Source organism: Toxotes jaculatrix, chromosome 9 (assembly GCF_017976425.1).
Source record: "Toxotes jaculatrix isolate fToxJac2 chromosome 9, fToxJac2.pri, whole genome shotgun sequence".
Lineage (NCBI taxonomy): Eukaryota > Metazoa > Chordata > Actinopteri > Toxotidae > Toxotes > Toxotes jaculatrix.
In genome coordinates, this window is record NC_054402.1 from 18418953 (window position 1) to 18444982 (window position 26030).

General features: G+C 41.3%; 1 protein-coding gene across 4 annotated transcripts; it reads right to left on the minus strand.

The window, feature by feature from the left end:
- Window positions 1-191: 191 nt before the first annotated feature.
- LOC121187791 (clathrin heavy chain 1-like) lies at window positions 192-25968 on the minus strand. Of its 4 annotated transcripts, XM_041047212.1 has the most exons (34): window positions 25577-25968; window positions 23419-23626; window positions 22988-22990; window positions 19468-19736; window positions 18838-18999; window positions 18518-18631; window positions 17878-18051; window positions 16635-16832; window positions 16017-16217; window positions 15285-15437; window positions 15036-15158; window positions 14673-14810; window positions 14263-14427; window positions 13904-14084; window positions 13655-13818; window positions 13403-13528; window positions 12966-13108; window positions 12594-12828; window positions 12299-12421; window positions 11851-11996; window positions 11422-11605; window positions 10193-10385; window positions 9825-9982; window positions 9548-9712; window positions 9194-9301; window positions 8470-8637; window positions 8053-8202; window positions 7800-7931; window positions 7582-7692; window positions 7285-7455; window positions 6880-7101; window positions 5566-5586; window positions 2169-2244; window positions 192-2027 (listed from the first exon to the last, which is right to left on the minus strand). In XM_041047212.1, the coding sequence occupies exons 1-34, from the start codon at window positions 25616-25618 to the stop codon at window positions 1897-1899; spliced, it is 5058 nt and encodes a 1685-aa protein (XP_040903146.1). In that variant the 5' UTR covers window positions 25619-25968; the 3' UTR covers window positions 192-1896. The 4 variants fall into 4 exon arrangements, with proteins under 4 accessions (XP_040903146.1, XP_040903147.1, XP_040903148.1 ...); XM_041047213.1 differs by lacking the exon at window positions 22988-22990 and having other exon boundaries at window positions 193-2027; XM_041047214.1 differs by lacking the exon at window positions 5566-5586 and having other exon boundaries at window positions 194-2027; window positions 25577-25967.
- Window positions 25969-26030: the final 62 nt, after the last annotated feature.

A 26030-nucleotide genomic window follows, 5' to 3' on the forward strand; every position in this document is an offset into this window, starting at 1 on the left:
GTTCTGTGTTAGAATGGAGTAGAGGTGCACGTCAGCCTCTTGTGGACAAAACGAGTACTACAGCAACAAATACCTCATCATATATATATATATATATATATATATATATATATATATATATATATATATATATATATATATATATATATATATATTTTTTTTTTAACCAGCCAAAACCTTTTATAACCTGATTTCTCAGAAGGAAAAAGAGGATATTAGAAAAATGACCCAGGCAAAAAATGTCAGCCCACTTGTCCTTAAGTCAAACAGAAAACAATGAATGATGGATAACCTGATTTTTTCTTTATTTTTTCTATCCTCTTTGTGTGCAAAACAAAATACTGTGACTTTTTGAAACAATTCCAATTCACCTCACACAAACTGACTCCACAGGAGACTGGGTCCAATTTTTAGTTTTTATTTAGGCTAGTATTTCCCTTTCAGTTAAGTCATATTCTTCCACTTATCAATGACAGATCCCCATTATTATTAATATGCATGACAACAGAAAGAAATTCAACTTATGTTAGGGTTAAGATGACACTTTACAGACACAGCTTAAAGCATGTAAGGAAGTTAAGTACATCAAGGTAAATACAGGCTCTTATTTCAGACCATTCTTAACAAAGAACTGGATGTACTGAGAACTAATTTCTTCATCATAACCATCTAAACACACAACCTACAGGAGTGTTCATGGATCGAACTGAACTGTCATTAGAACATCAAAGGTTCCACCGACCTGTCTTCCTCTGTCTCCTTGTTTGTTCTTGCTGCTAAGCATTAACACAGGAGGAAACAGGACAGGGGAGTGGGTGGAGGACAGATGGGTGAGGTCTCCATCTAGAAGTTTTCAAATTGTCATGTTCACATCTGTACACACCAAAAAAAAAAAAAAAAAAAAATGGTGACCAAGGGAAACATCACAACACCTGGCATACACGGACCTCAGCACGAGGAGGGTTCAGAGTAAATACACACACACGGTACGGTTAAGGGCCCTAGGGTTTGGTAGCCGTGGTCCCGTCCTTGCACATACACAGATACAGTCTCACACAAGCACTGTACACGGCACAAGAGGTCACCTAAATACATGGAGCCAATGAAGGAGAGCTAACATCTAGGAGGGTGGATTGGATAGCCCATTACAGGCTGAGAGGGGGTTAAAATTCTTATTAGGACCATCAGGTCACACTCTTACACACACACGCACGCACACACACACACCCTCATTCGCACAGTGACATACGTCTGTATGTATTTAAAACTCCATAAAGCTACACGCCTGTGCAGAATATACTATCATTACTTAGTGTTGCTAGCTATAGCCATTGAAATGGCAATATATGTTCAAATATTATATGTAACCTTTTTTTTCTCCTCAGAATATACAATGATGAAATGCATTATACAGACAAACAAGACAATGTAAGCTGTTAACATGTTCAGTACATCAAAAGAGCTTCTCTACATTAATTTCTTCACGAGTGCAAAATCCAATGCTCCTCCACCCTACTTCAAAGGTTCATTTGCTGAGCTTTAGCAAGTCCACTTCTGCACAAACCATAAACCAATAGAAAAAAATACATTACAACATAAACACAAGAAAAAAAAAATCTAAACAAGTAGTCATAAATATGGAATGTGAAAAACAAAGAAACGTGGTCCAATTTCTTTTCAAACAATACAAATAAAAGTCCTTCAGTGTAGTTAAATGTTTTCTCTTGTAACAGGACAACATAATAAAAAAATAGTACTCAAAATGAGAGTGGGCTGTTGCTTGCTTGTGGCCCCTGTTGTGAGTAGAAGACCATGGGAAGCTGGTGAGGAACACAAAAAGAGAAGGACAGATGGAAGGAAGGTGTCGGGTCAAGTTGTAGTAGTGGTGCTGGGTGTTCACATGCCGTAACCGAAGCTGGGCTGTGGCGGCTGGGCGTAGCCTGGTGCTGCTGTGTAGCCGTAACCATAGGCCTGCTGGGGAGGCACAGCCACGTTGGGCCCTGCTGTGAGCATGAGCTGGGGTGTGCCTGTATCAGAAACATCAAAATGACTTGTTAAGACGAGAGTGGCTGTGGTCATGGTTAAAAATATTACTCTTCAAATGTCCTGGCGAACTCTGCACCATATTATCCACCACAGCAACACCTTTTTTTTTTTTTTTTTTTTACCGTAAACAATTGGTTGAGACTCTGTAGCCTGTTCCTCCTGTTTCCTCAGAGACTCGGAGGCTTCGAGTTTGTCCACCTGTGGAAAACACAACAACAGTGACGGTGTCAGACCTCAGTTACGCCGCGGGCGATGGGGCTCTTGAAGAGCTGAGACGCCACGTTTGTAAAAACTGACCTCTGGGTTATCTCACTGGCTGACGGATGGGACCATTCCTGACAGGCGAAGACGAATACAGTCCAGATTTAAATAAAATCAGGCTGCGGGAGGCAGGCCTTGCTAATGTGTTGGAGGCCCCTCTATATGGTAAAAGGAGTAACTACAACTAGCGAGAGCTACTGGCTACTCTATCAAGCTTGGCTACAACAGTGTGTCAGATACACATCCACTTATTTGTGGAAAGTATTAGGGAGTAGGAGGGGAGACAAAAACAAAACAGCTACTGGGTAATAATGGTCCCACCATCCAGCCACCCAAAATCATCTATGGTACTCTAACATGTTGGAAATGTAGAGTATGTAGAGAACCAACCCCTCACCAGTACAAATAGACTTACTAAGACCAACATTAATGTTTTTCACCCCTGTTAGGTAGTTTGTCCATCTCTTAGTAGAATATCAAACTTTTTGTGGACAGAGATGATTAGCCTTCATTTGCAATCAGGATTTGGCTTTTCTGTCAGCAACAATTTTAAGCTGTGGAGTTAACAGAGGTGAAGACTTCATTCTGAAGGAGTGACCTCTAAAGGTGTCTTGGTGCTAACACGACAGAGCAACAACATACAGTTATTCACACGCTTCACATGCCTGTGTGTATGCTACCTTCTCTGTAGATGTGTGTGTGCTATCCATATTTATGCAAGCCTACTTCACTGTCATGTGTAGTGATCAAAGAAATGCACAACATTTATTTCCATTGTCGATTAATCTGCCATTTTATTTGATCAATTAATAGATTAATCACATGATCTATAGAATGTCAGGAAGTAGTGAGAAATGCCCATGACCATCTCCTGCAGATTAAGGTAATCAACAGTCCAAAAGCTGAAGATTTACTGTCACAAGAGATTAATTTCTGGTTAATAAAATTATGTAATCAATTATCTGAATGACAACAGTTGGCAATTCAAACAAACATTTCAGTTCTTGTTTCCAGTTGCACCCGTGTTTTGAAAACAAGTTGCCAACAATCTGTAGATTAAGTTCAGAGTGTTTGAAACTTTTAAAAAAAGTTTAAGAGGCATGGCCTCGGCCTTCACACATGGCTCAATTAAGTCACTGCCTGCCTGCGAACACCTATACAGAGCGTGCAGCAGCTTGTAGAACCAACTAAAGCTAAATCTACCTGTTTTTTCTTTGGTGCTTTAGTATTTGCTAAGCAACTCAGAGACAGATAATGACGGGGAAAGAACAAAAGATAGAGCTAAATACAATTCAAAGAATTAAGCAGCCAGCAAAAAGCTTCAGATATTACCCTCAGCTATGACAGCTTAAATACTGATGAAATCCGTTTAGGGCAATGCTAAATGATGCAACAGGGTAGCTCTCCTCTTACGGTGGTTTTGGGTTCAGTTCTCTACATACTGTCTAGTTTCCTGCTACAATCAGTCAGTCTGGTTAAGCAGGCTGTTTCAAGAAAAGACAGGCTGTTGTTTTGTTTGAGAAGAGAAGGGTTGAGAGACATGCTGAAGCGGCAGTTTAGTTATTTTCTTCTTGAAGAGTGCATGAGAAAGAAAGAAAGAAAGAAAGACAGAAAGAAAGAAAGAAGCAGAGGGCCATAGTGGAGGGAATGTGAAAGAGGGTGGAGGGGATGGTTTTGTACAGCCAGTTCAAGGTTTCCAGAAGCAGGCACAGCCAACAACGATGTCTCCTAGCCTGGCCTGAGTGCTGCTGATGCTGATGCTACCAAGGGAGGGGAAATGCATGCTTGTCGCTCTACATGTTATGAATTTTTTCCCTGAAGAACACACGCAAACTACAACTTATTTCCTCTTATACACTCAAGTTTTGTCGCATAAAGAGACCACACTTTTGAGTATCAACAAATACTCAGAGACATGTGCTATTGAAAAATACCCCCCTCTTAAAATACTTACACCTAATGTGTATGGTTTTTATTGTCTGTGTTCTTCTAGCATTGAGATAAATTCAGTAGTACAGACAGACATGGAGCCTCACTGGCACTTCTATTACTGGAAATAGGTTTTACACTTAGCTGCAGTCTATGCTCTTGCACCACTGTCCGAATACAGATATAAATATGCCTCATCCCCTCTTCATATAAAGACATAATTAAGAATTAATAATGCCATAAGCCCTGAAACTCCCTTTACAGTGTCGGCAGGGTGAGAACATGCGCTCCCTAAAATGATTCACTGTGCAAGTTACAGGTTAACTTCCCCGTAACTCGTACAATGAATTAAACTGAATGATCCTTAACCCTGTCAGGATGATGGCCAGCAGCAGACTGCAGCTGAGCGGTGGTACAGACAGTTTAACATTAGAATTCTTCTACGAGTCTGTGAGAAAAGGACCTGACCACAGCAGGTGAAGTAGTTATCCAGAGAGGCGCTATTCACCCATACCTAAGGAGAGCTGATGGGCATGCTGGTTGAAGTGGATGGCTCGCCGTGTTTGAGGGTAAATGCTGTGATGGGGGCACGTCTGATATAAATAGCTGAAAGAGGTCGCTGGTAGTGAGAATTATCCCCCGAACCTCCAGCTCCCCCCAGCTCTGAGGATCATCTTTAAGCTCATCGTTCATTTTTAACTGCTGTTAGCAACATCTATGGCTAAACTGTAATCCTGCAAATTTAAAACAGTACTTATACAACGCATAACAGAGATCTTAAGCCAGTGCTGGTCATCTTTAGTTAGGCTCACAGTTAATGAATACTGCATTTACATAACTGAGCTGAAATCTGGGAACTTGACAGCAACAAACTAATACAAATACAAAAATGCAAATGTTTACATTTGTGATCTCTGTTAAAGACGATTTCTCAGATGAATTCTTTCAGCAATTATTAAAGTTGAATTACACGTAATGCCAGGAAAGAACAGAGCTATCATCTAAAATACACAGCAAAAATTGATTTGCATGATTTAATCCAACAACTAGCTTTTTATTTCTCGTGTTGAATCAAACCAAAAGCTGTTACTGACACCAGCAAATCTAGCAGTGCCCTGAGGGATGGGTGTGAAGAGCGCCGCTCTGAAATCTCGTGGGTTGGTAGGTGGTCTAGTGAAGATGTGGAGTTTACAATCAGAAGCAGCAAAGTGACATGGGGGGAGAGGGGGTCATGCAGTTTCTGCTAATTTTACTCCTCCAAACTACAGGCTATAGGACAGGGGAAGAGGGGGTCAAAAAGAATGATTAGAAAATGGATTCGACTTTCACCTTTTCCTTTATCGCATCAACCTGGAAAGGAAATTCAGAGAGGCAACTTAAGAAGGAAAAAAAAACAAATGGAAGTCTCCCAAAATAGAAACTGACAGAGAGAAAAGAGCAAACAGAGGACTTATCACTTAAAGAAAACATAAGAATCCTGAGAGAGAGAGAGAGAGAGAGAGAGAGAGAGAGAGAGAGAGAGAGAGAGAGAGAGAGAGAGAGAGAGAGATGCGGGTAAAAATGCCACTTTTGATACAAATGCAGACTTGAGATTAGTCTGGTACAGTGAATTTCGCCTTGTTGCTGACAGTGTAAAAAATAAAATACAAATATAGAGGAACAGGCCCTACAGTAGATTTAAACATTCAAACAAGATCTACTAAATAATGTAAAATGTTTATATATGTAATGCAAAGACTGCAAAGACAAATTATTAATTGCATATAATACAATATACAAATGATTCCTTATTTCAAGTTACCATCTGGCGAGGTTTGCCACAACAAGCACCAAGAAGTAGTCTGCCACAAGAGAATTAACTTTTGTGCAGCTTAAAAGCAACTTATATGACACACTGAGATATTTTGATGTAGTAAAATACACCAACTCAGCCCTCTAAGTTTGGCAAATAAATGCAAAAACAAATTTTTACAAATGCTTCACTCAGCTCTGTTGTCTGTTATGAAAACAATAGGTGGGTCATATTTTTTTTTGCCATGTAACAGAGATACAAATGGCATGACAAGCAACACAGCAGTTATGAATCTTCTCTGGAACACATTTGTATGGAAAAGTAGCTCGAATGGATAGAAACCCAAACGAAAAGGAAAACACCAGTCATGACACGACTGACAGAAGCACAGGAAAATGAGAATGAATGGAGGAAAGAACAGACAGTACTGGGGGGGAGGGCTTTATCTATAATACTCTCTTGGGGGAGGGGGGGGATATGTGATGCTGCCTATAGTTGAATTAGTATTTACAAACACCTTTTAGTTTCTGATGATACTTCATTTAGGTGTCAGATGGGTAGAAATGCCAGATACTGATCAGGGAAAAATTATTTAAAAAGTTCTCCACAGATAGGAGCAGGTTTGCAAATACTATTTCACGAGTCTTAACAAGAAAAAACACAAAATGTCAATCAACATGTAAGTTATCTTGCCCATCTACTTTCTAATTGCCTTCTTTCACTGCAGTTACCTTGGAAGCGGGAACAGTATCTACAACATGTTACGTTTTCCTCTCTTATGAAACCTTCTCACAAAGCCATCTACTGTCTCCCAATAGGCCACACACACTGTTTACCTCTGACCAACCCACCTTAGAGAGATACTCCCTCATGACCTGGATGAAGTATGGCATGGAGAAGTCCATGATATTGTGTCGCCAGGCGGTCTCCAGAACCACGTCAGGCCGGAGAAGGTCGTAGCAGGTGAACAGGCAGGCGGCAAAACACTCCTTCTTGTCCTCCTTCAGGAACCAAGCCAGGAGCTCCTCTGCCAGCTCTGTGTCTTTGGACTCTGATGCGTACTGCATGGCGTCCTGAAGAGAAGAGAGAGCAATTAAAGTTAAATAAACTGAGGCAGGGGAAGTGACCATGTCTCCCATTTTACATTTGAGAGCATTCAGTGGATTTCTGGGGTGAAATGTGACGCTGTGATTTTTATAACTTGGAAGAATTGGAGGTTATACTGAAAGCTATTATTGTTTTTAGTGGCTGTGTACCTTGTAGAGCTTGTCCTTCTTGCAGAGCTCGACACTCTGTTTCCAACGGTTGTTGCCTTTGAAAAGGTAGGCTGCAATCCTCCTAAACTCAATTAGCTCATGCTTCTCCAGGCCCTGGGCCAGCGAGATGTTGTCAAAGTTGTCATAGGCATCGATGGAAGTACGCAGTGCCTGGATAAAAAAAGAGAGAGGATTATAAAATACAACTGAAAATGCAACTCAGTAAAAACATTTATCCTGCTGTTGAAAATTCAGATAAACTGAAGAATTGTGACTTATTTTGTTAGCATATCATACCGCATAGTCTTCCTCAATGATGAAGAGGTTATTGAGGGCCTCATTCACTGACTTGTTGTTGTGATTCTGGACAGACCTTAGGTAAGGTTTCACCAGAGGCAGCTGTTTCACCTAAACAAAGAATCAGAAAAAAATCATTAATGTTCATTTTCAAATAATCTATTGTATTAAGTACATTTTTTTCTCTGTCACTGTGAGAAACAACAATAGCCCAGTACCTTGCTGAAGAAGTTGACAGCGCGTGTGTGGTCCAGTCTTGGAGAGAGGACGATGAGCAGGTCGTTCAGTAACAATGGTTTGAACTCCAGATAAAACTGGATAGCTTTGTAGTACAGCTCCACGTTGGCCACCTAAAATGAAAAACAGCATCATCACTTGAACTTCAGCACTGTTGATAATAGCACAACTTCTTATCAGAATGATAAGTAGCCCGACTAATCCATCAACAGCTTTTTGTTTTTGTTTTTTTACCTTGGTGACAATGTCTTTGAACTGGCCCTCTTTCCAGGCATCAGCTGGGTGGTTCATCATGGTGATGATGGCGTTGTCGTATTCCTCGTACTTGTCATAGAGGAACACCAGCTCTGCCCAGAGGTGGGCCTGCTCTGCTGCCCTGAGAACCTGACACACACACACACACACAGACACACAGACACACACACACACACACACACACACACACACACACACACACACACACACACAGACACACACACACACACACAGATTAGTTCATGAACTCATTTTTAACTTCGTAAACTGATCAGGAACTTGTCAGACAGACAGCCTCCAGTTCAACCTGCAACAACTTAACCAAGCTCTGCTTCTACAAAGGTACTCATGCAAAAGAGTATTGGGGAGCTGTTCCGGTTTTGCTTCTCGACCTACCTTTGGAATGTTGACACGGGACCAGAAGAGCTCCAGGTGCTCCCTCATCTTCTGGGGCTTGAATTTGGAGTAGAGGATGGCCAGTTCGGTGAACATACCCATGTGTGCGCGCTCAAGCCCAAGAGCAGCCTCCAGCATGGTGATCAGCTCCTCAAAGTAACCACGGTCCTGGAGGATCCAGACAGATTTAATAAAACTACCCACAGTCCATCAAACTAAATACATATTACAAGAGATACAATGCCAACACATAATGAAACCACGTTACATATTACTACTGCTCTGCACTGCCATAATTCTGTTTTATGTTTACATACATGTATCACCAGTCACTTTCACTACAAAGACTCAAGCACCTTTTGTATATAGTATATAATATTTATAATCTGAGTACTTTTGCCTTTGTTTTTTCTCCATTGTGTTTTGGATTGTATATTGTTATTTTTATATTTTCTTTTACTGCCGTTTCTACCTTTTTCTATATGCTGCTGTAACAATTAAATTTCCCCGTTGTGGGATGAATAAAGTCTATCTTATCTTATCTTATCTTACCGCAGACTTTAGAACTACACAGGTCTTATTTTACCTAGTAATTATTTTGAATGCAATTTTAACCAAATATCACTCACTGTTGTCTTTTCAAAGTAAAACTGCATTTTTAGCGAAAACTCAAAACCCCACTGTCCTGTATGACATGTTAGTTAGCCTCAGTTACCCCACGTACCTGGTAGTAGTTAATGAGTTCCTCCAGTTCATCGGCATGGACAACAATATGCAGGCCACACATTTGGGCAAGACGAAACTCCTTCCCATCTACGCACGCAAAACACACCTAGAGGAGCACAGAGACAGATCAAATGTGTTTCATATAGCTAAGTGGACAACACACTGCCCAAAGTATCGTTTCTTTACGGTCACCGCAGAAAGGCTTAGTGGTACATAGAGAAGAAGAGAAACAGAAAAGAGTGTTTGGGCTCAACAGAGGCTCTGAAGTACTCCATCTCATTCTTCATTCTTCAAAGCACTTTTTTTTCTTTAGTAAAAGGAGTTCAAGTGAAACAATACTGCCAGTTCTCACCTCCTTCCAGGTGCGGGTGCTGTTGGCCTTGCGGGCTCCGTCTACAGCTGCCTGGTACTCTCCCAGGTGGACCAGAGTGGAGGCCAGACGGCCAAAGTTGGACACGTTGTTGTAAAGCAGTTTGGCTGCCTCGTACATCTTGTCGTCATAGCAACGATCTCCCACCTGCAGGAAGGAAAAAGAAACCAGGATCAGCAAAGCAGGCAAACTGTAGACAGGTGAAAACAACTGTGTGTATGAATGTGTGCTGTCTGTCTGTATGCCTCCCAGGACCTACTTGCTGAATGTGAGCATTATTGGGTCCGTTGATGAACTCTTCCAGCTCAGCCAGGCGGTTGGTCTTGGCCAGGGCAAAGATCAACTCAGTTTCAACGTACGACTCACGGGCCTTCTTACGGGCCATCTGCAGAAACTTCACCAGGTCCTCCCAATTTCCTGCCACAACAATCCGCCCCCAATCAGTTTTGTGACCACATCAATCTACTGTGGGTGTGTGTCTGTGTGTGTGTGTATACCACAATGCCATTAAAAGTATCCTCATTAAATAGAACAATAAACAGCAAAGAACACTGAATTTAGTATTTATCAAAATTCTTCAGATCTAAACACAAAATGAGCTAATATGATTGATAAAGTTCATCTCACCACTTTGTGCTGCAGCTTGTCCCACTTCCATGTAAGCAGAAGGGTCATCAGCTTTGATGTAAGAGTCAATGGCTTCTTTGACAAGGCCCTTTTGAAGCTGGGCCTTTGCCAGCTGACTCCACACTGGTGGCTCATTGCAGCGCTCAGCAAACTCATAAGCTCTGTCCAGGTTACCGATGTGCTCGATCAGAACCTGGACAAAATGAGACAACATTCATCATCATCATCCGCTTATCCGGGGGCCGGTTTGTGGGGGCAGCAGTCTAAGCAGGGACGCCCAGACTTCCCTCTCCCCGGACACTTCTTCCAGCTCTTCCGGGGGAACCCAGAGGTGTTCCCAGGCCAGCCGAGAGACATAGTCCCTCCAGCGTGTCCTAGGTCTTCCCTGGGGCCTCCTCCCAGTGAGACATGCCCGGAACACCTCCCTAGGGAGGCGTCCAGGGGGCATCCTGAATAGATGCCCGAGCCACCTCAACTGGCCCCTCTCGATGTGGAGGAGCAGCGGCTGTACTCCAAGCTCCTCCCGGATGACCAAGCTCCTCACCCTATCTCTAAGGGAGCGCCCAGCCACCCTGCGGAGGAAACTCATTTCGGCTGCTTGTATCCGAGATCTTGTCCTTTCGGTCATGACCGAAAGCTCATGTCCATAGGTGAGAGTAGGAACGTAGATCGACCGGTTTCTTCACCACAACGGACCGGTACATCGACCGCATTACTGCGGAAGCTGCACCGATCAGCCTGTCAATCTCACGCTCCGTCTTTCCCCCACTCGTGAACAAGACCCCAAGATACTTAAACTCCTCCACTTGAGGAAGGAACTCTCCTCCAACCCGGAGAGGGCAAGCCACCCTTTTCCGGTTGAGAACCATGGCCTCGGACTTGGAGGTGCTGATTCTCATCCCAGCTGCTTTACACTCGGCTGCAAACCGCCCCAGTACATGCTGAAGGTCTTGGCTTGACGGAGCCAACAGGACAACATCCGCAAAAAGCAGGGATGAAATCCTGTGGTCCCCAAACCGGACTCCCTCCGGCCCCTGGCTGCGCCTAGAAATCCTGTCCATAAACATTCAGATCATTCTAAATAACACCAATCTAGTGGTCTTTATAATCAGGGTCTAGATCAAGTATATAATTTGTGGACAGCATGTCCAGCTTAAAACTGTACACAACCAGTATAGAAGCTTTTGCGTTTATGTGTTTGCCTTACAATCGAGCAGTAATCCACTGACCTGCACAGCAGAGGTGTTGACATCAAATTTTCTAAAAATAGCAAAAGCCTCCTCAAACAGCTCGTTGCTGATGGCAATGTTAGCAATGTCTGGGGCATCGTAGTTGTCCAGACGGTTGATGTACTCCATGACACGTGTCCTATCAGCTTTAATGGCTGTCAGGATGAGTAGATTCTGGAGGTTTCTGAAATAACCAAAACAGGAGGTTCTCTGTGAGCGTCAAAATTTCTACATAGCCAAGAAAAACAAAATATATTTTCAGTTGAGTTTCTGAAAATGATCCCAATTAAAGAAGCTTCTACAGAAAGCAGAAGTAAGTAGCAATGTCTTTAATGTTTTAGAGACCGCGGGTGCATCTTTTGGGCTCAGAGAACTGAGAAATCCAGCTAAAACATGTGGGATATACAGGTAACATCAAGCCTCTCTCACCTGTGCTCGCTGAAGACAGAGTTATCCAGGACAATTTTCTCCAGAAGCTCAATGAGCTCATTGGGAAGGTCAGCGGTCATGAAGGCCTTGACTGTGACAGATACCTCTTCTGGATCCTGGGTCTCTGACAAGGCTGTCTGGACAACCTGTAGCAGAGAGGAACAACATGCTTGATGCACAACATCTTGAATTTCAAGTAAATTAGTACATTGTTTTAACCTACTTTACAACTTAACATGACTATAACATAACAGGCAGATGAGAAGACGGATACTGCAAACTTCCATCTTCTTAAGTAAGTACCCAGTATAACTGCTTGTGTTACAGGACTAACATAAAAGCCAAGTCAGTAATGCTGTCAGTTTTTGGATTTAGCAAGTTAGGTAAACAAGCTCAGGTAGAATAATTTTAATTTTCTTTAAAAAAAAAAAACAGTATAGTGTCAAACCTGATCAATGAGTGGTCGTCTGTAATGGTTGGTCTCCAGCAGCACGCTCGCCCACAGCTCAGGGTTCTTGCGACGTACAAGGTAGCGGGACAGACTCTTGAACAGCGAGTTCTCATTGCACACCTAAAGGATGATACACAGAAAGAGTTCAGATAAGAGGCAACAAAAAAGTTCAGATATAAACTATCCTAGGACTTTTCATCTCATAATGCATGCACACTGGAACAACTGAATAGGAATAAACACAGTTCATATTTCTGCTTTCAATGAAAATGTGACTTCAGTTTAGACTCACATGAATCAGTTCCTGGTCGCACTGTCCTCTTTCATAGGCCACACAGGCCAGATGGGGGTCTCTCTTCTCGCAGTACTTCCCCACCACACGGCTGTCGTAGTAGGGATTCTCCCTCAGGAAGCGCTCGGGGTTGTTGTTGCTGTCGATGTAGATCTTGGCCAGAGCATTGTGGGTAGCAGGCTCCTCGCAGCCTTCATGAATACGAGCCTCCAACCAAGGCAGCAGCAGCTTCAGTCTGGAGAAAGACACATGGTAAGGATTTCTCATGACTCTAAGCATAAAAATATTTCTTAAGTTGTATAGCTAAGCTCCAAAGAGCGAAATGAGCGATTCTTTGTTACTATGCAGTTCAATTAGCTCCTTTCTTCTTACCGATTTCGTTTCTCAACTTCGGCAACCAGTTCATCTGTGGAGAACTGTCCTCTCACCACCATGATCAGGTTCTTAATCACATCCTCGGCACAGTCTACATCCAGTAACCCTCCAATGACGACAGGCAGACGGCTTGGGTTCACCTGGAATATATTATCCTAAAGTTACTATTCCAACGTTTCCAATAAGATAAGAAGCAGCCCAATGTCAATTACTTGCCTCAGTGAGACAGTATTAAAGTTAAGATGGATGGAGGGATGGGGGGGAGAAGAAACAAATTACAGGATAGACTTTCTAGTCAGTCAGGGCTTGTGATTCCATTGACCAAAAAAAAAACAAAAAAAACAAAACACTATGCATCCAAGATGAGTAAAATGTTAGTAAATGCTATTTAATGCAAAACAGTTTTCTCTCAGGCAAGGGAAGTAGTAATGTACCTTCTGCACATAGATCTCAATGTATTTCTGCAGGCTGTTGCGGTACAGGTACAGGACCAGGTCATGGACAAAATCAAAGCGGTCGCACACAATGATCAAAGGCAGCTGGTCAGTCAGCTTGGCTTCCTGTAAAACAGAAATACTGAAAATTAGTATTGGCTCATAAGTGCCAGATTTGTTGAATAACAGTCTTGTGAGAAAGTTAGATTATTTTATAGTGAAATGTTTTATCTGCACTGGTCGATTTCTGACCTTGAGGAAGTTCTTCACACGTTCAGGGTCATAGCAGTTACTCTCTCTGCAGATTCTCTCCACCTCTTTGATCTGGCCCGTCTTGCAGGCAGCCTGGATATATTTGAAGTGGACATCTGGATCCTGGCTGAAGTTCACAATGGAACCCAAGAAGTAGAACAAACCTGCAGGACAAAAAAAGTCAAGCTGTCATCTCAAAACAAACAGGAAAGGTGAGATTGTTTGCCACTCTGTATATTCCCAGCTTACCCTCAAAGCTCTTGAACGACTCAAAAAGTTCAGTGAGGGACTGAGTAGTGAGCTGCTCGTGGTACTTGGAGGCCACCTGGACACAGATCTGCAGGTTCTGGCGAATGTTTGCAGACAACATGGCCCTCAGACACTCCAGAGAGTCCTCCACTGACAAGGAGCCAAAGAAATTCACCAACCACTGCAGAGACAAACAGAAAAGATTCAGCAATACAAAAGCAAATGTAGTAACCACAAACCAATAAATCCAAATACTTGAATTCATGTTTTTCAAATGAGCATGTGCAGGAAGCAAAATTACACTGACATTTTATTAATTATTGTTAGTGTGAGTGTTTTCTTGTGCTCCTGTACTGTACCTCTGGGTTGAGAAGGTGTGTGTGCACCACAGCACGCTTAATGTCATACAGGTCAGTGTAATGCTCCAGTGCCCTCTGCAGGAGACCAGCCTTCTCACACAGTTGTGCCACATGAGCACGATCATAGTGGGTGAACATCTGATTGCCCAGGATTGCATCTGCAACCTGAAAGACGTGACACAGAGACAAAGACAGTTAGCTTTGCTAACAGGAAACTTTGAAACAGGGGCAACAGGAAATTAGATATTTGGTGAAAGGAAAACAATGACATGCTTTTTAAAGAAAGAAACCTTGAGGGCTAGTTCCAAAAAGTATGATTTGAGAAGGACAATGATGAATTCATTCTATGGATGGATTAAAAATTAAATAATTTGCATATTTAGATTTGATGTATTCAAATGTTTATGTACCTGTGGTGCATGGACCAAATTCATTTCCAGCAGGCGTGTCTGCAGTGGTCCTTCCATGGGTCTGTTGTTCTTCAGGGCATCTAGTAGGAAGGATGTACACTGCTGGATCAGGTTGTACTCCATGAACACATCAACAATCTGGAGACATAAGAGAAAAAATCTCGATGTCAAACTCCTCTCAAAAACCTGTACAGCCACAAGCAGTCCAAGTGCAACACATGAGGAAAATATGGAAAAAGCTTCTACTGTAAGCCGGGCAAAGATCTTGGTGAAAACCACTATACACTAAACACAACATAACCAATTCTGACATGTTGGTGCTCACTGTATGAATACATGGAAAAGTTATGTTATTTTTTTTACCTGTGTAATATCAGCAAGTGGCTCTTCATCCTGGACCAGCATCTGGGAGAACTGAAGGCCTTGTTCTGGGCTGATCCGCATTACATTCCTTAGCAGGAAGATCCAGTCTGGAGTGTAGCCCACCTACAGGGACAACAGATCTTTACACCTAATAGCCCTACATCTTAAGTGTGCCCTATAGCAATAGTATCATATTAATCTTATATTACATTAAGTTGGAACAACAGAAAGTCAGGCGTTGTCACAAACCTTCTTTGCATAGAGGACAATCTTCTGGAACTGGCCAGTCTCTGCAAAGCACTGAATGACCTTATTGGGGACGTTGGCTCTGAGGTAGACACTGAGGGCGAGAGTGGGATCCACAGACTTCACCAAGTCTCCAAGCTCCTCAGAGCACTCCAGCTGTAAACACACACAAACAAACAAACAAACAAACACACAGAGTATCACTGAAAACCAGTCTAGGTTTTAGAAGAGAGTCCAGGACAAAACCATTCAGTAACCAAGTTGAATAAATCAGAGAAACAGCATGGATGCTCTTAAAGCTCCAAGAAATCAAAATTACCAAACTGGCATTTAAGAGTAATCCTCAAGCCTCAGGAATGATGTTGTGTTTGAAAGAACAGGAACTGACTGACTCCAAAATTAGTCATTTTGGATTAAAGCACCACACTGGCATTTCAAATTTTGATTCCAGTCCAACTATTTTCACAAAAATGCTCCTAAAATTTACTAGCAAGTTCTTCCAAAACCACAGATGAGTCTATGCTCAAAAAGAACACACAGCTGAAACCAGCAGTACAGTGGTATTTGCAGAAGTGGAGGAATCAATGAATTGACTACAGAAGTAACTTGAAATGATCATTTGATCATTTGAAATGATGTTTTTCTGAATGGAATATTTTAACAACACGATTAACAAAACGATTTCCTCTGAAGAGAACATGAAGTTTGTGTAAAAACCAACAACTGAACACACACCTTGTCCTCTTTCAGCCATTTCTCTAGTAGCTGCTTGCGGCCCTGCTGGAGGACAGGCCTGCACAGCTCCAGAGACTCAAACTTATTAAGCTGGCCTTGGTCCAGCAAGATGCCAAAGTACTGGAGCAAGGGAGACGTCTGGCCTGGCTGAGCTGGAACGCTCTGGAACCGACGGATAGTGTCTGGGGTTCGCAGGATACCCTGAAAAGGTAAGATGGATCAACAAAGTGAGTGACAGTGGGAAGATTCGGGTTGAGAAAAGTCACCTTTGAGCATTAAATATAAGAATGGTGGTGTACAGTTACATGAGGTGAACATTAGTGGCTGTAGTAAACATAAGATTAATAATATCTTCCTTCAAGAAACGTCTAAATGAGATTTATTTAAAAATAAATTTCACCACTGAAAATTTGGCATCTTCAGTTGATTATATATAGACTGTCTCACTGGTTTTAAACCATTTTGGTGTGCAAATGTAAACTTGTTCTACATATGCACCTCTGGGTGTTCATTATCATACTAATCTACAGAAATCTGCTTAGTCTAAACAGTCTGAGCTTGTCCTAGTTGAACTGTGGGTAGTGTCACGTTGTTTGACCCAGCTCACACTGGCAGTACCTTGGGTGCATTGGCCGCCACCTTGGCAGCTTCTGAGTAATTCCCTGCGGCAAAGAGGGTGTTGAACTTGCGGGCAAACAGCTCCTCGGCACCAGCGAGGTTGTTGCGGACAGCCATGCGGAGAGCCAGGTCTGGGTTTTGGAGGACATTAGTAATGTAGGGAATGATGTTCTCCTCCTCCACACACACTGACAACACCTGCAGAAGCACAATTGTGTGTTTTATTATCTACACAACAGGGGATTCCTAATGGATGGGATTTATTCCTGTAGGTAAACAATGCAGCATCCATACATTTTTATGTATTTTACTCTTCAGTCCATTGAAAAAACACAATTTCCACTACAGCAAATAAACATATTTTGTGATATAAATATCAAAAAAATCATCCTTAACACAAAACACGTACAGTAATTGAGCCACACATGCTACTCTGCACAGGTGAACTGCCTGTATAAACAGAGCACATTTACCTAACAGTGAAGTGCTGGAACACTTGGATGTGAACCAAGATCAAGTTCCCTGTTCACACCTTTGTACGCAAAAATAGATTTAACTGAATTACAACCTAAGACGTGTACTTGTCACATTCTTAAATTACAAAGAAGGATTACCCTACGCTGTTGCATGTAGTGTTGCATTATGTGTGTATGTGTTTGCGTGCAATACACTGAGCTGTATATGGTAAACCTGCAGGTGAGCGCCAAGAGCAATAACAGGATTAGACTGTGTAGTCTGTCTGGCAAAGCTTAGCCCTCCTGCTGTGACTGTCACATGCTGCCTGACACCGAAGATGCTGCTACGGCCTGATATTTTCACAGAGATTTCCTCAGACAAGGTCACACAACAACACCCAAGGACCCACGCTGATACACAAAAGGGCTGACATACCACAGGGAAAGTGAAACACTAACAAATGTCAGCAATAACAGACAAGCACAGGGAAGAATCTAGTCTGAATATACAAATACTGTGTCTCGTACTGGTACAGGTTTAGAAATAATCACTAAGCGTTTATATCTGTGTTAATATCAATGAAATCAAGTATGATGGTTAATCATCCTGTGTAAGCCTAAGCTGTTAATTTGCTGAAAGTCCAAGCGGTAAAATTTAGGATGAGCCTAATTATTCCACTGATATTTATGAGCAGTTAATGAGGAAGTTACATAACACTGATTCAAATCTCAAAACAAATTTCACTCTATCAGATATATGGAGGGCCACAGAGTGTACTTTAGAATACCTGTCCTTTCCTGTTGACGCCAATGATGCCAGCAGTAGGCTCATGGGGGGCAGTGACAAAAATGGTCTCCCCACTGATTCTGTTCATGTAGATACAAGTACCAGTCTCCAGGTCGTACAGGTGGATGTAGCCATATTTGGTGATGAGAAAGACTACGTCTTGCTTTGAGCTGATCTAGATGTACAGGAAGAGAATGGTTAGAACGGATAAACAAAAAGACAGATCATCCTCCAAACTGCCCTTAAGCAAAACACTGAAGCTACTACTATAACTGGCAAGCATAACTGCTTGCCCTGTCCCTCCCTTATTTTTTCCATTAGTGAGATCACACTGAGCTGCATCTGTTGGTTCAAATGGTACAATTTCAGCATGTCAAAAATACTGTCAAGCAGTGAGTGAGTACCAGCTCTAGGTTTTAACAGCACTTCAGTTACATCTTTAAGAGCAAAATCTGCTCAAACTCAAGGCAATTCTTGTCTTCATTAACAATTTATATTAAAGGCTGTGATAACATATAAACCCATGGAGAGTGGTGTTTCTCACTAGAGGGAATCTGAGTTGTAACACTATTGTTTAGAGAACAAAACAAACAGTCAACAAGCACAAGCTCTATGTGTCTCCTTGTAAGTAGATTTTGTACCTGCATGGCAACAGGGAAGTCATTCTGAGCTTCTGGAGGAAAGAAAACATCCACAGCCTTCTTTGGGAATGGCTGGTTCCCAGTTGGTGGAGTTCCCACTTCAATGATATGCAGCTGCAAGCAAAAAGACAAAAGGAGACAAAGTCAGGTAACAAAGGTCTCTGGAAAGTTTTTTAAATGCAGTCAATTTGATTTTGGACTCTGCATCCTCTTAAACCCTTTTCTAAGCATTATTGATTTCCACTTTTCCAATGAGTCTCTGCTCAACTCTTTATTTTGCAATGGTCAGACTGAGACCTTACAGTGCTGGTAAATCTTACTTTTCCTCCTGCCTGTCCTCGCACAGCAAAGCAAAACAGAGTTGACTCTTCAGTGTTGCCCTCCATCTTGAACTGTGCAAAGCCGGCGGCGTGCCCCTCGATGGGCTGAGACACCTTCCTGTCCACTGAGTACAGCTGCATGGCTCCGACAACACGATTTTGCTGAAGAGGAGAGAAAGCTCACGTTAGGCCAAAAGCCAAAGCTGTGATTTATAGTTGCATTGAGCTATTTTTCATTTTTTTTGCTTTGATTTATGGATTCTTAAACACCTCCACTTACAATGTCACTGACAACATTTAAGTCTAAGATGAAATCTGCTATTTCATTACATTAAGTTAACCTACAGTATGTACTATAAATACAGCTTTATATCCCACATGCTGAAGCTTTTTCGTATTACACTTCATGACAGGCAAAACCGTATAGAAATCTTTATAAAAATGTTCTACTGTAGATTTCTGAGCAAGTAAGATCAGGTAGTGTATTTCTACTGCTGTTCTAAAGTACAATTACAGCATCCTAAAACTGAGACAAATAACAGTATTTAGTAAAAGTGTGAACTATATTTTCTGAAAATCACCAGCATTGAATCAGGTTGAAGCAACTCTTTAACCACGCCGTTTATTTACCTGTGCTGAAATGCCAATGAGCAGCAGCCACTTCTGTTTGGCGTCAGTACGGTAGTTGATGATCTGGCAGCCTGCCAGGCTGGAGTGACGGTCAAAGACTTTGATTGGCTGAGAGTCACCCTCCATGCTCCAATGGTAGACTGCATTGTCTGTGACTAGGGCAACAGTGTTGAGGGAGATCCATTTCCAGAAGGTCACGTCATCTGTCATCGTGTGAGCCTTCATCTTGCTCTTCATCTCAATGTTGAAGATCTGCAGGGTCTTTGCCGCTGAAAACATTTAAAGCCAAGGTTAACGTACAGTGATGCAGGCAAAAGCTGTGAACCCCCAAAACAGTCTAATAATAACAGTAAAAAAATATATATATAACAAAATCAGTCTTGTGACTAAAGCTACCACACACAACCCACGGCAGACTTTGGGAGTAAACATATCATTAGCACACACCAAATTCAAATTGCTGGAGAAATGCTGGTAGTCAGGGTTTGGTTTGAATGACACCGAAGGATCATACAAAAAGCCAGTACCAGTGTCAAAACAAGAGGCAAGACCAACAAAAGGGCAACCACTTAAGTGGTAGATCTGCATTCAGTTAGGTCTGATGCAATTAACTGTTAATGTGAAACACATTCAGTTGAGACCGAATATGCAAACCTCTTGTGATAATGTGAACTTAAAATGTCATCACTCATCTGTAAAACAGATTTTTAATTTGAGAAACTCAAACAGACTAAGCTGTGTTCAGACTGACATTAGCACTGCATCAAAAAAAAAAAAATGCAGCCCCTTCATTTATGTGCATGAGATCACCATGTTTACACAATGAGGGAGGGACGCAAAAATAAGTTGAACATGGACACAACAACATAAGGTGAGTTGCTGTGTTGGTTAAATATGTGCAGGTGCAGAGTCCAGGTAGATACATTTTTAATGTGAACAGGGTATCGCTATTGTTGACCTTGCAATCATCGCACTGGATGCTAAAAATGATAGTAACAGTGATGATTTTCTGAAGGTATAAACCCCTGTCTGCTTGGATATAAAATGCTGTGCAGCTCTATCACTCAAACTGGTCTTCTTGGATGCAATTTCCTTGTCTCAATGGTATCTATAAAGACAAGCCCACATCAGTGCAGTCCCCCTTGGTTTTTTTTTTATGCAGTGCTATTTTAGGTCTGTACACTTAACGATATTATGACTATGCTTTCTCGACTTCTCAAATGTGACTTTACATGTTGTTTTGGTGCAATGGTTAAATTCTTCTAAAATCTTTTCAACCAAAACTAGATCAATTAGGATTCAATGTCAGCAGAAAAACATGGTGCTCAGTGTGAGTCAAAATGAGACTTTATGGCCTATGTCCAGCCCTCCACCCACACCACCTACTAGAGAAATGAAACTCCAGGCAAGTTGTTATAGCTCTTAAGGGATTCACATTGAAATTTAATCCTAAAATGAGGGATGTGGGAATTTAGGTTGGGTCTGAATGCAGATTAGCAAAAGAAGACCACAAAGCACACAAACAGATGTGATGATGGGAAAGATGCTGGACGGATGCACTCACACCCATTCTGTTTTTTTTTTTTTCTCCAATTCTTTGGGCCCAATCAGGCCCAAACAAGCCTCACCCAAACTAAACCCTATAATTAACTGTGATTTATAATTAACACAACATATGAATGACAATGGCTCTCAATCAAAACTGTGAGGTATAGTGACAAATCTGAACAGATGCTTTGGTAATACTGTGTGTGTAGTACACTGAAAAATACACTGTCTACATAAAATAAACAGTGAGAAGAAGTGAAGTGAAAATCAGTAATTAGTCTTGAACAAACAAATACAGTAAACAGGTGTGAAAGCAATACTGCAGTTTTGCAGGTTTATGGCTTCTCTGTTTAGACTACTCTTAAAACTGCCATTACTCAATGCATAAATCGAAACATACGTTTTATAAGCAACTTAAGACTGACCGCTGTCATAATGTGAGGGGTTAGTAGTCCCGGCTCAAATATATAATGTATTACTAGTTAGTGAAAACCTTTAACCAATGTCAGTATTTGCCATATAAGAATGAAACTATCAGTATAATCCAAACACAGACCAAAAGAGGGAAAGTAACTGACAGCACCACATTTGGCTTTGATCACTGCAGTGTCCTGGGGGTGGCCAGCCAAAATTGTCTCTGCGCATTGGGTAACACATTCAATTGATCTATACGACTGGTGTCACAGGTTAATCCATGATGATCGTCATGCATACATGATAGTGTAGAGTAAGAAGTCTCTTACTGGAGGCTGGTTGAAAGGCAAGGCAAACTATTAAGATGTGCACTTCTGCCTTCTACTTCTACACCACAGCCACAGTGTCATCTTTGACAGTACCACTGGGACACCAAAGTGGGAACATTTTAACTGCTACATATAGTAACTTAATAGATTATTTGGCATATCTATCCTGAATTATATCACAACTCTGGCATTTCTGCCAACTGCCATCCCAAGGTTAGATTAGGACACACTTAAAAGTAGTACAGAAACAAACAAACGAACAAAAAAAAACGAATCAATGTACCAGTCAAGCATGTTCTGCACAAACTTAGGAGAATGTCATAGGATCAAGTCCATAAGACAGCCAATAAGTAATAACCTACTTTTTATTTAAGACTGGCCTGAATGTCACTGCTTGCCGGATTTTCCCATTGTTTAAATGACCATATCATTTTTTCTGCGTGTTTTAGCCCTTTTACCACATACGTACATACCATACATTACTACCAACCATTTTCCAAGATGCATAACACTTTGTGACATTTCTAAACATTCACCAGATTTTTTTCTAGGGATTATTTTTCTTCAAACACAATTTCCTGGCAGAAATGCATATTCTGTTATGCCGGTGCCTTCAGGTTGAGAATGCCAGTTTAAAACGGATGCATGAAGTGTTTTTTTTTTTTTTTTATGAAGAAGGAATCCGATTTACATCTTGATGTCTTTCTCACACTACCTATGTTTGACTACAGGTTTGTTATTTGAGCCAACTCAATATTTTAAAACAATATTTTCAACACCCAGTCAATGTATTCATTCAACTACACTGACATACAGTCACAATTATAATGTTAAACAATCCCATGTGGGCAGGATGTTCATTGTAATTAATTACCTATCTGAAACTACTGTTAAGCTTTTATGGGCTTTATGGGCTACCGTACTAAAGTGCAAATGGAAAACATAATAGTACTTAAATACTTTGAAATACAGTATGTTTTAGAAAATGGTCAGCTGTAATATAACATTTATGTACAGTGTAGAAAATGGGACAAACACCCACACACAAAAGAAAAAAGATACAGTCTTTTCAGCTGTCCTTTTAATTTTGCTATCCCCTGCTTGTGTTACGGTAAATTCAAGCATTCATTAAAATTAGTTTAAAAAAAATTCAGTACTGTGCAAATATTTCAAGACAGTGCATACAGAATTACACTTTGACAACTCATGATATGTAAAATTCAACTCACCGTCTGCAAACATAAGAAAGCAGTAAGAAATGAAAAAAGAGCAAAAACAAGCAAAATAGACAAAGCATTCATGACAGCATGACATTTTACTAGCACTGGTAATAATATCAAGGTATTGTATGTTTTAATTTGTTACACTACATTTTAGTTACTTGTTTTTTTGTGACAAACAGAAATGGGGTGGTCTACATATGAACATCAAAATGAAAAAGAGACTGTGACAGCTACATAACCGACTGACAAAACAAACAAAATTTACACAAATTGTCAAGGGTATTTGAAAAGCACCATAGCAAGGTATGTGAACAGCCAAAACCTTAACTCTTTACATTTTAGTCTATGTGTTTTAGAAAACATAGCACACTCCTCTCTAGGTGGCACATACAGTAGAGTGCTAACTGTGCTAGATATGCATTTTAGCTAGAGCTTACCTTTGAGGGCAATAACTTTGCTGGCAGGGTTCATGATGGCGCTGTCTGCAGAGATGGGCCTGCGGATGGGATTGTTGGGGTCGGCCATATCTATGATGACAACCTGGGCCTGCTCACCCACTTTCTCCCTTATACAGATGAACTTGTCGGATTCCATGGTCAGAGTACTGAATCCGATGTTGGCTGGGTTGATTCCCAGGTTCTGGAGCTGAGATATGAATGAATGACCTGTTTTAGTAGCAGCTCGTGGCCTACATTGTTTACCACAAAAAAATGTCAAGGATGACACAATTAAGCACAAGATTTATTGCCACTATAGTCGCTTTTGTAAAAAGTAAATTTCATCATCATTTTACCAAGTCACACATACATACATATGTACATAAATAAATAAATAAATAAATAAGATGATAAGATTATACTTTGAAGTGTACCACAAGCCATAATCTTACCATCTTTTTTTAAACTGTGGTGGTTACTTTCTATATTATTATTAATTTTTAAAAAATATACTACAGCAAAGTGTTCAAATTCCTGGCCTGACAGAAGCTTAAGGAACAAGTAACTATTTTGGTATCAACCCCTGGCAAGTCAGCAAGACTTTCTGTAGTCTAGCTACCCATTTGTAATGTGTCCTTCTCAAAATCAAATTTATTTTTATTATTAGTCAGGTGACCATGAGTTCTTCCAACACTACAAAGTGGACTTGAACTGATATGGGAGTTCTGCTGTTATAACGATAACCCATTGCACTGGATTATAGTTGTGCAGCCCCATCCTTCAAGGGCAACCATCCTTGTTGTGGACAATGTAACAGAAACTTGTGTTTATGACATATCTCTAGCTAAAATGAATGATGTCTATTATAATAGTCCTGCAATAAATACTACGTTAATGAAAGTTGCAATGATTCATTTCTGTTGAAACCATTTCAGAAAGGTCTTGATTCAACTGTATGATCGTTTTGGAGGCTGCAGTTTGCGATGCTGTTAAGCTGCGTAGCATTATGCTGACAATTAGTGCTTCTATTATTTTGTCCATCCCTTTTGTATCAATGAGGGACGGCTAAACGACAGAAAAGCCTCTCTGTATGATGCAAAACAATTCAACAGAACTACAAACTGCAACCTCAAAAAAGAGCATAAAGCTGAATCAACACCTTTCCACACACTTTTTATTTTTACCAAGAATGTGATATTAGCCGTGTATTAGCTAAGTGTACTTAATAATTTTGCAACTGAATGCGTATTGGGCCATTCCAAAAAGCCATCCAAGGTACAAGGTCGTTGTTTAGAAACTGGTTCCTGTGGACTTCCATCCTGAATTTAAGTATTAAGGGAGAAGACTAAGCACATCTAATACAGTCAGAGGATGTAACAGCTGAGCTTGAACTCGACTGAACTGACTCTAATCCGATCCCAGGTGTGTGTGTATGTGTTTTTTTTAAATATAATGTATATGTATGAGAGAGAGGAAAATTATGCCATTTTTGACAGGATGGGTGGGCCACCTGGTTCACCTCGGATCGCTGAGCAAAGTGATTACATTTCACACAACCCTTCAGCGGTTAAAAAAGGCCTGTCGTGACTTAATCTTACTGTTTTACGTGAAATGGCACGGGCTCCAGGCAGACTGCAGCTACTAGCTTTAGTACCTCACTTGATACACCACCATCATCATCTCTATCATTATCAAAAGGTCGGTAGTGTGATGATAACATTATGGCTGCTTAATCTTTCAAAGCTACGATCAGGCGACATGCCTCCAACATCCCTCACGACACACAAACTGTCTCGGTTAGCTAGCAAATGTCGCTGCTATTTGCTAACCCTGAATTTGGCTATGCATGTGTCCCATAACGGAAAAACTGGTCACTGAAGGTCAGGGAAGATGTTTAATGTTAACCAGTTTCTCCTCCCGAGTGTCTGACAGCTACAGCTAACACCGGCTAACTGCATCAGTGAAATGAATGAACGCTGCTAACCTGAGAAGCTAGCGGTTAGCTGCTGGCTAAACGGGGGAGGGGGAGGTCATTCATTTGCTGCGGCTATTGACGTTTAGCTTAGCTAGCACCCTGTCAAACGACTGTAATGCGGGGAAATCAACAAGTATTGAGGATGCTTTGGGTTCATATAGCTGTTAGGTTTTGCCTACATACCTGCAGGTGCTCCTGGAAGCGTATAGGTAGGATTTGAGCCATGGCGGTTTCCTTGAGCTTCTCCGGAGTCCTGAAAATCTAGCCGTGCAGCTAGCTAGCTAGGCAGTAGCACCGCGCTAGCTACGACCTCCTCACTACGTGTAGGTCGGAGCCAGTCAGTGAAAACGAAAAACACGATAAAAAGGTAAATGCACTGTTGTTAATCGTGTTTCCGAAAACTGGAATCAGTAACGATGTAAAATATATCCCCCCTTCCGTGTGTGTTTTCTGCACTGCATCGATGGATAGCAGCGGCTACGGCTGATCTTCTGTCCAAAATCCGCAATGGCGGCGGAAACGGCTGAGAGCTTTCCCAGTCCGGAAACATCCAGGGAGCTCTGGAAGGACACTGGCTCTGGCCCCGTATTTACAATGAGTATGAGCATTTTTTTTTTTTTTTTTTTTTTTTAATCAA

Bases quoted from the DNA above. Each gene is read 5' to 3' on its own strand.
- LOC121187791 (XM_041047212.1), bottom strand. From the start codon at position 25,618: ATGGCTCAAATCCTACCTATACGCTTCCAGGAGCACCTGCAG. The intron at 18,052-18,517 runs GTACAAAATCTA...CTGTACATCTAG, and splicing joins ACTTCCCTGTTGCCATGCAG to ATCAGCTCAAAGCAAGACGT. The intron at 11,997-12,298 runs GTTTGACACTAT...TCTCTGCTACAG, and splicing joins GACGACCACTCATTGATCAG to GTTGTCCAGACAGCCTTGTC.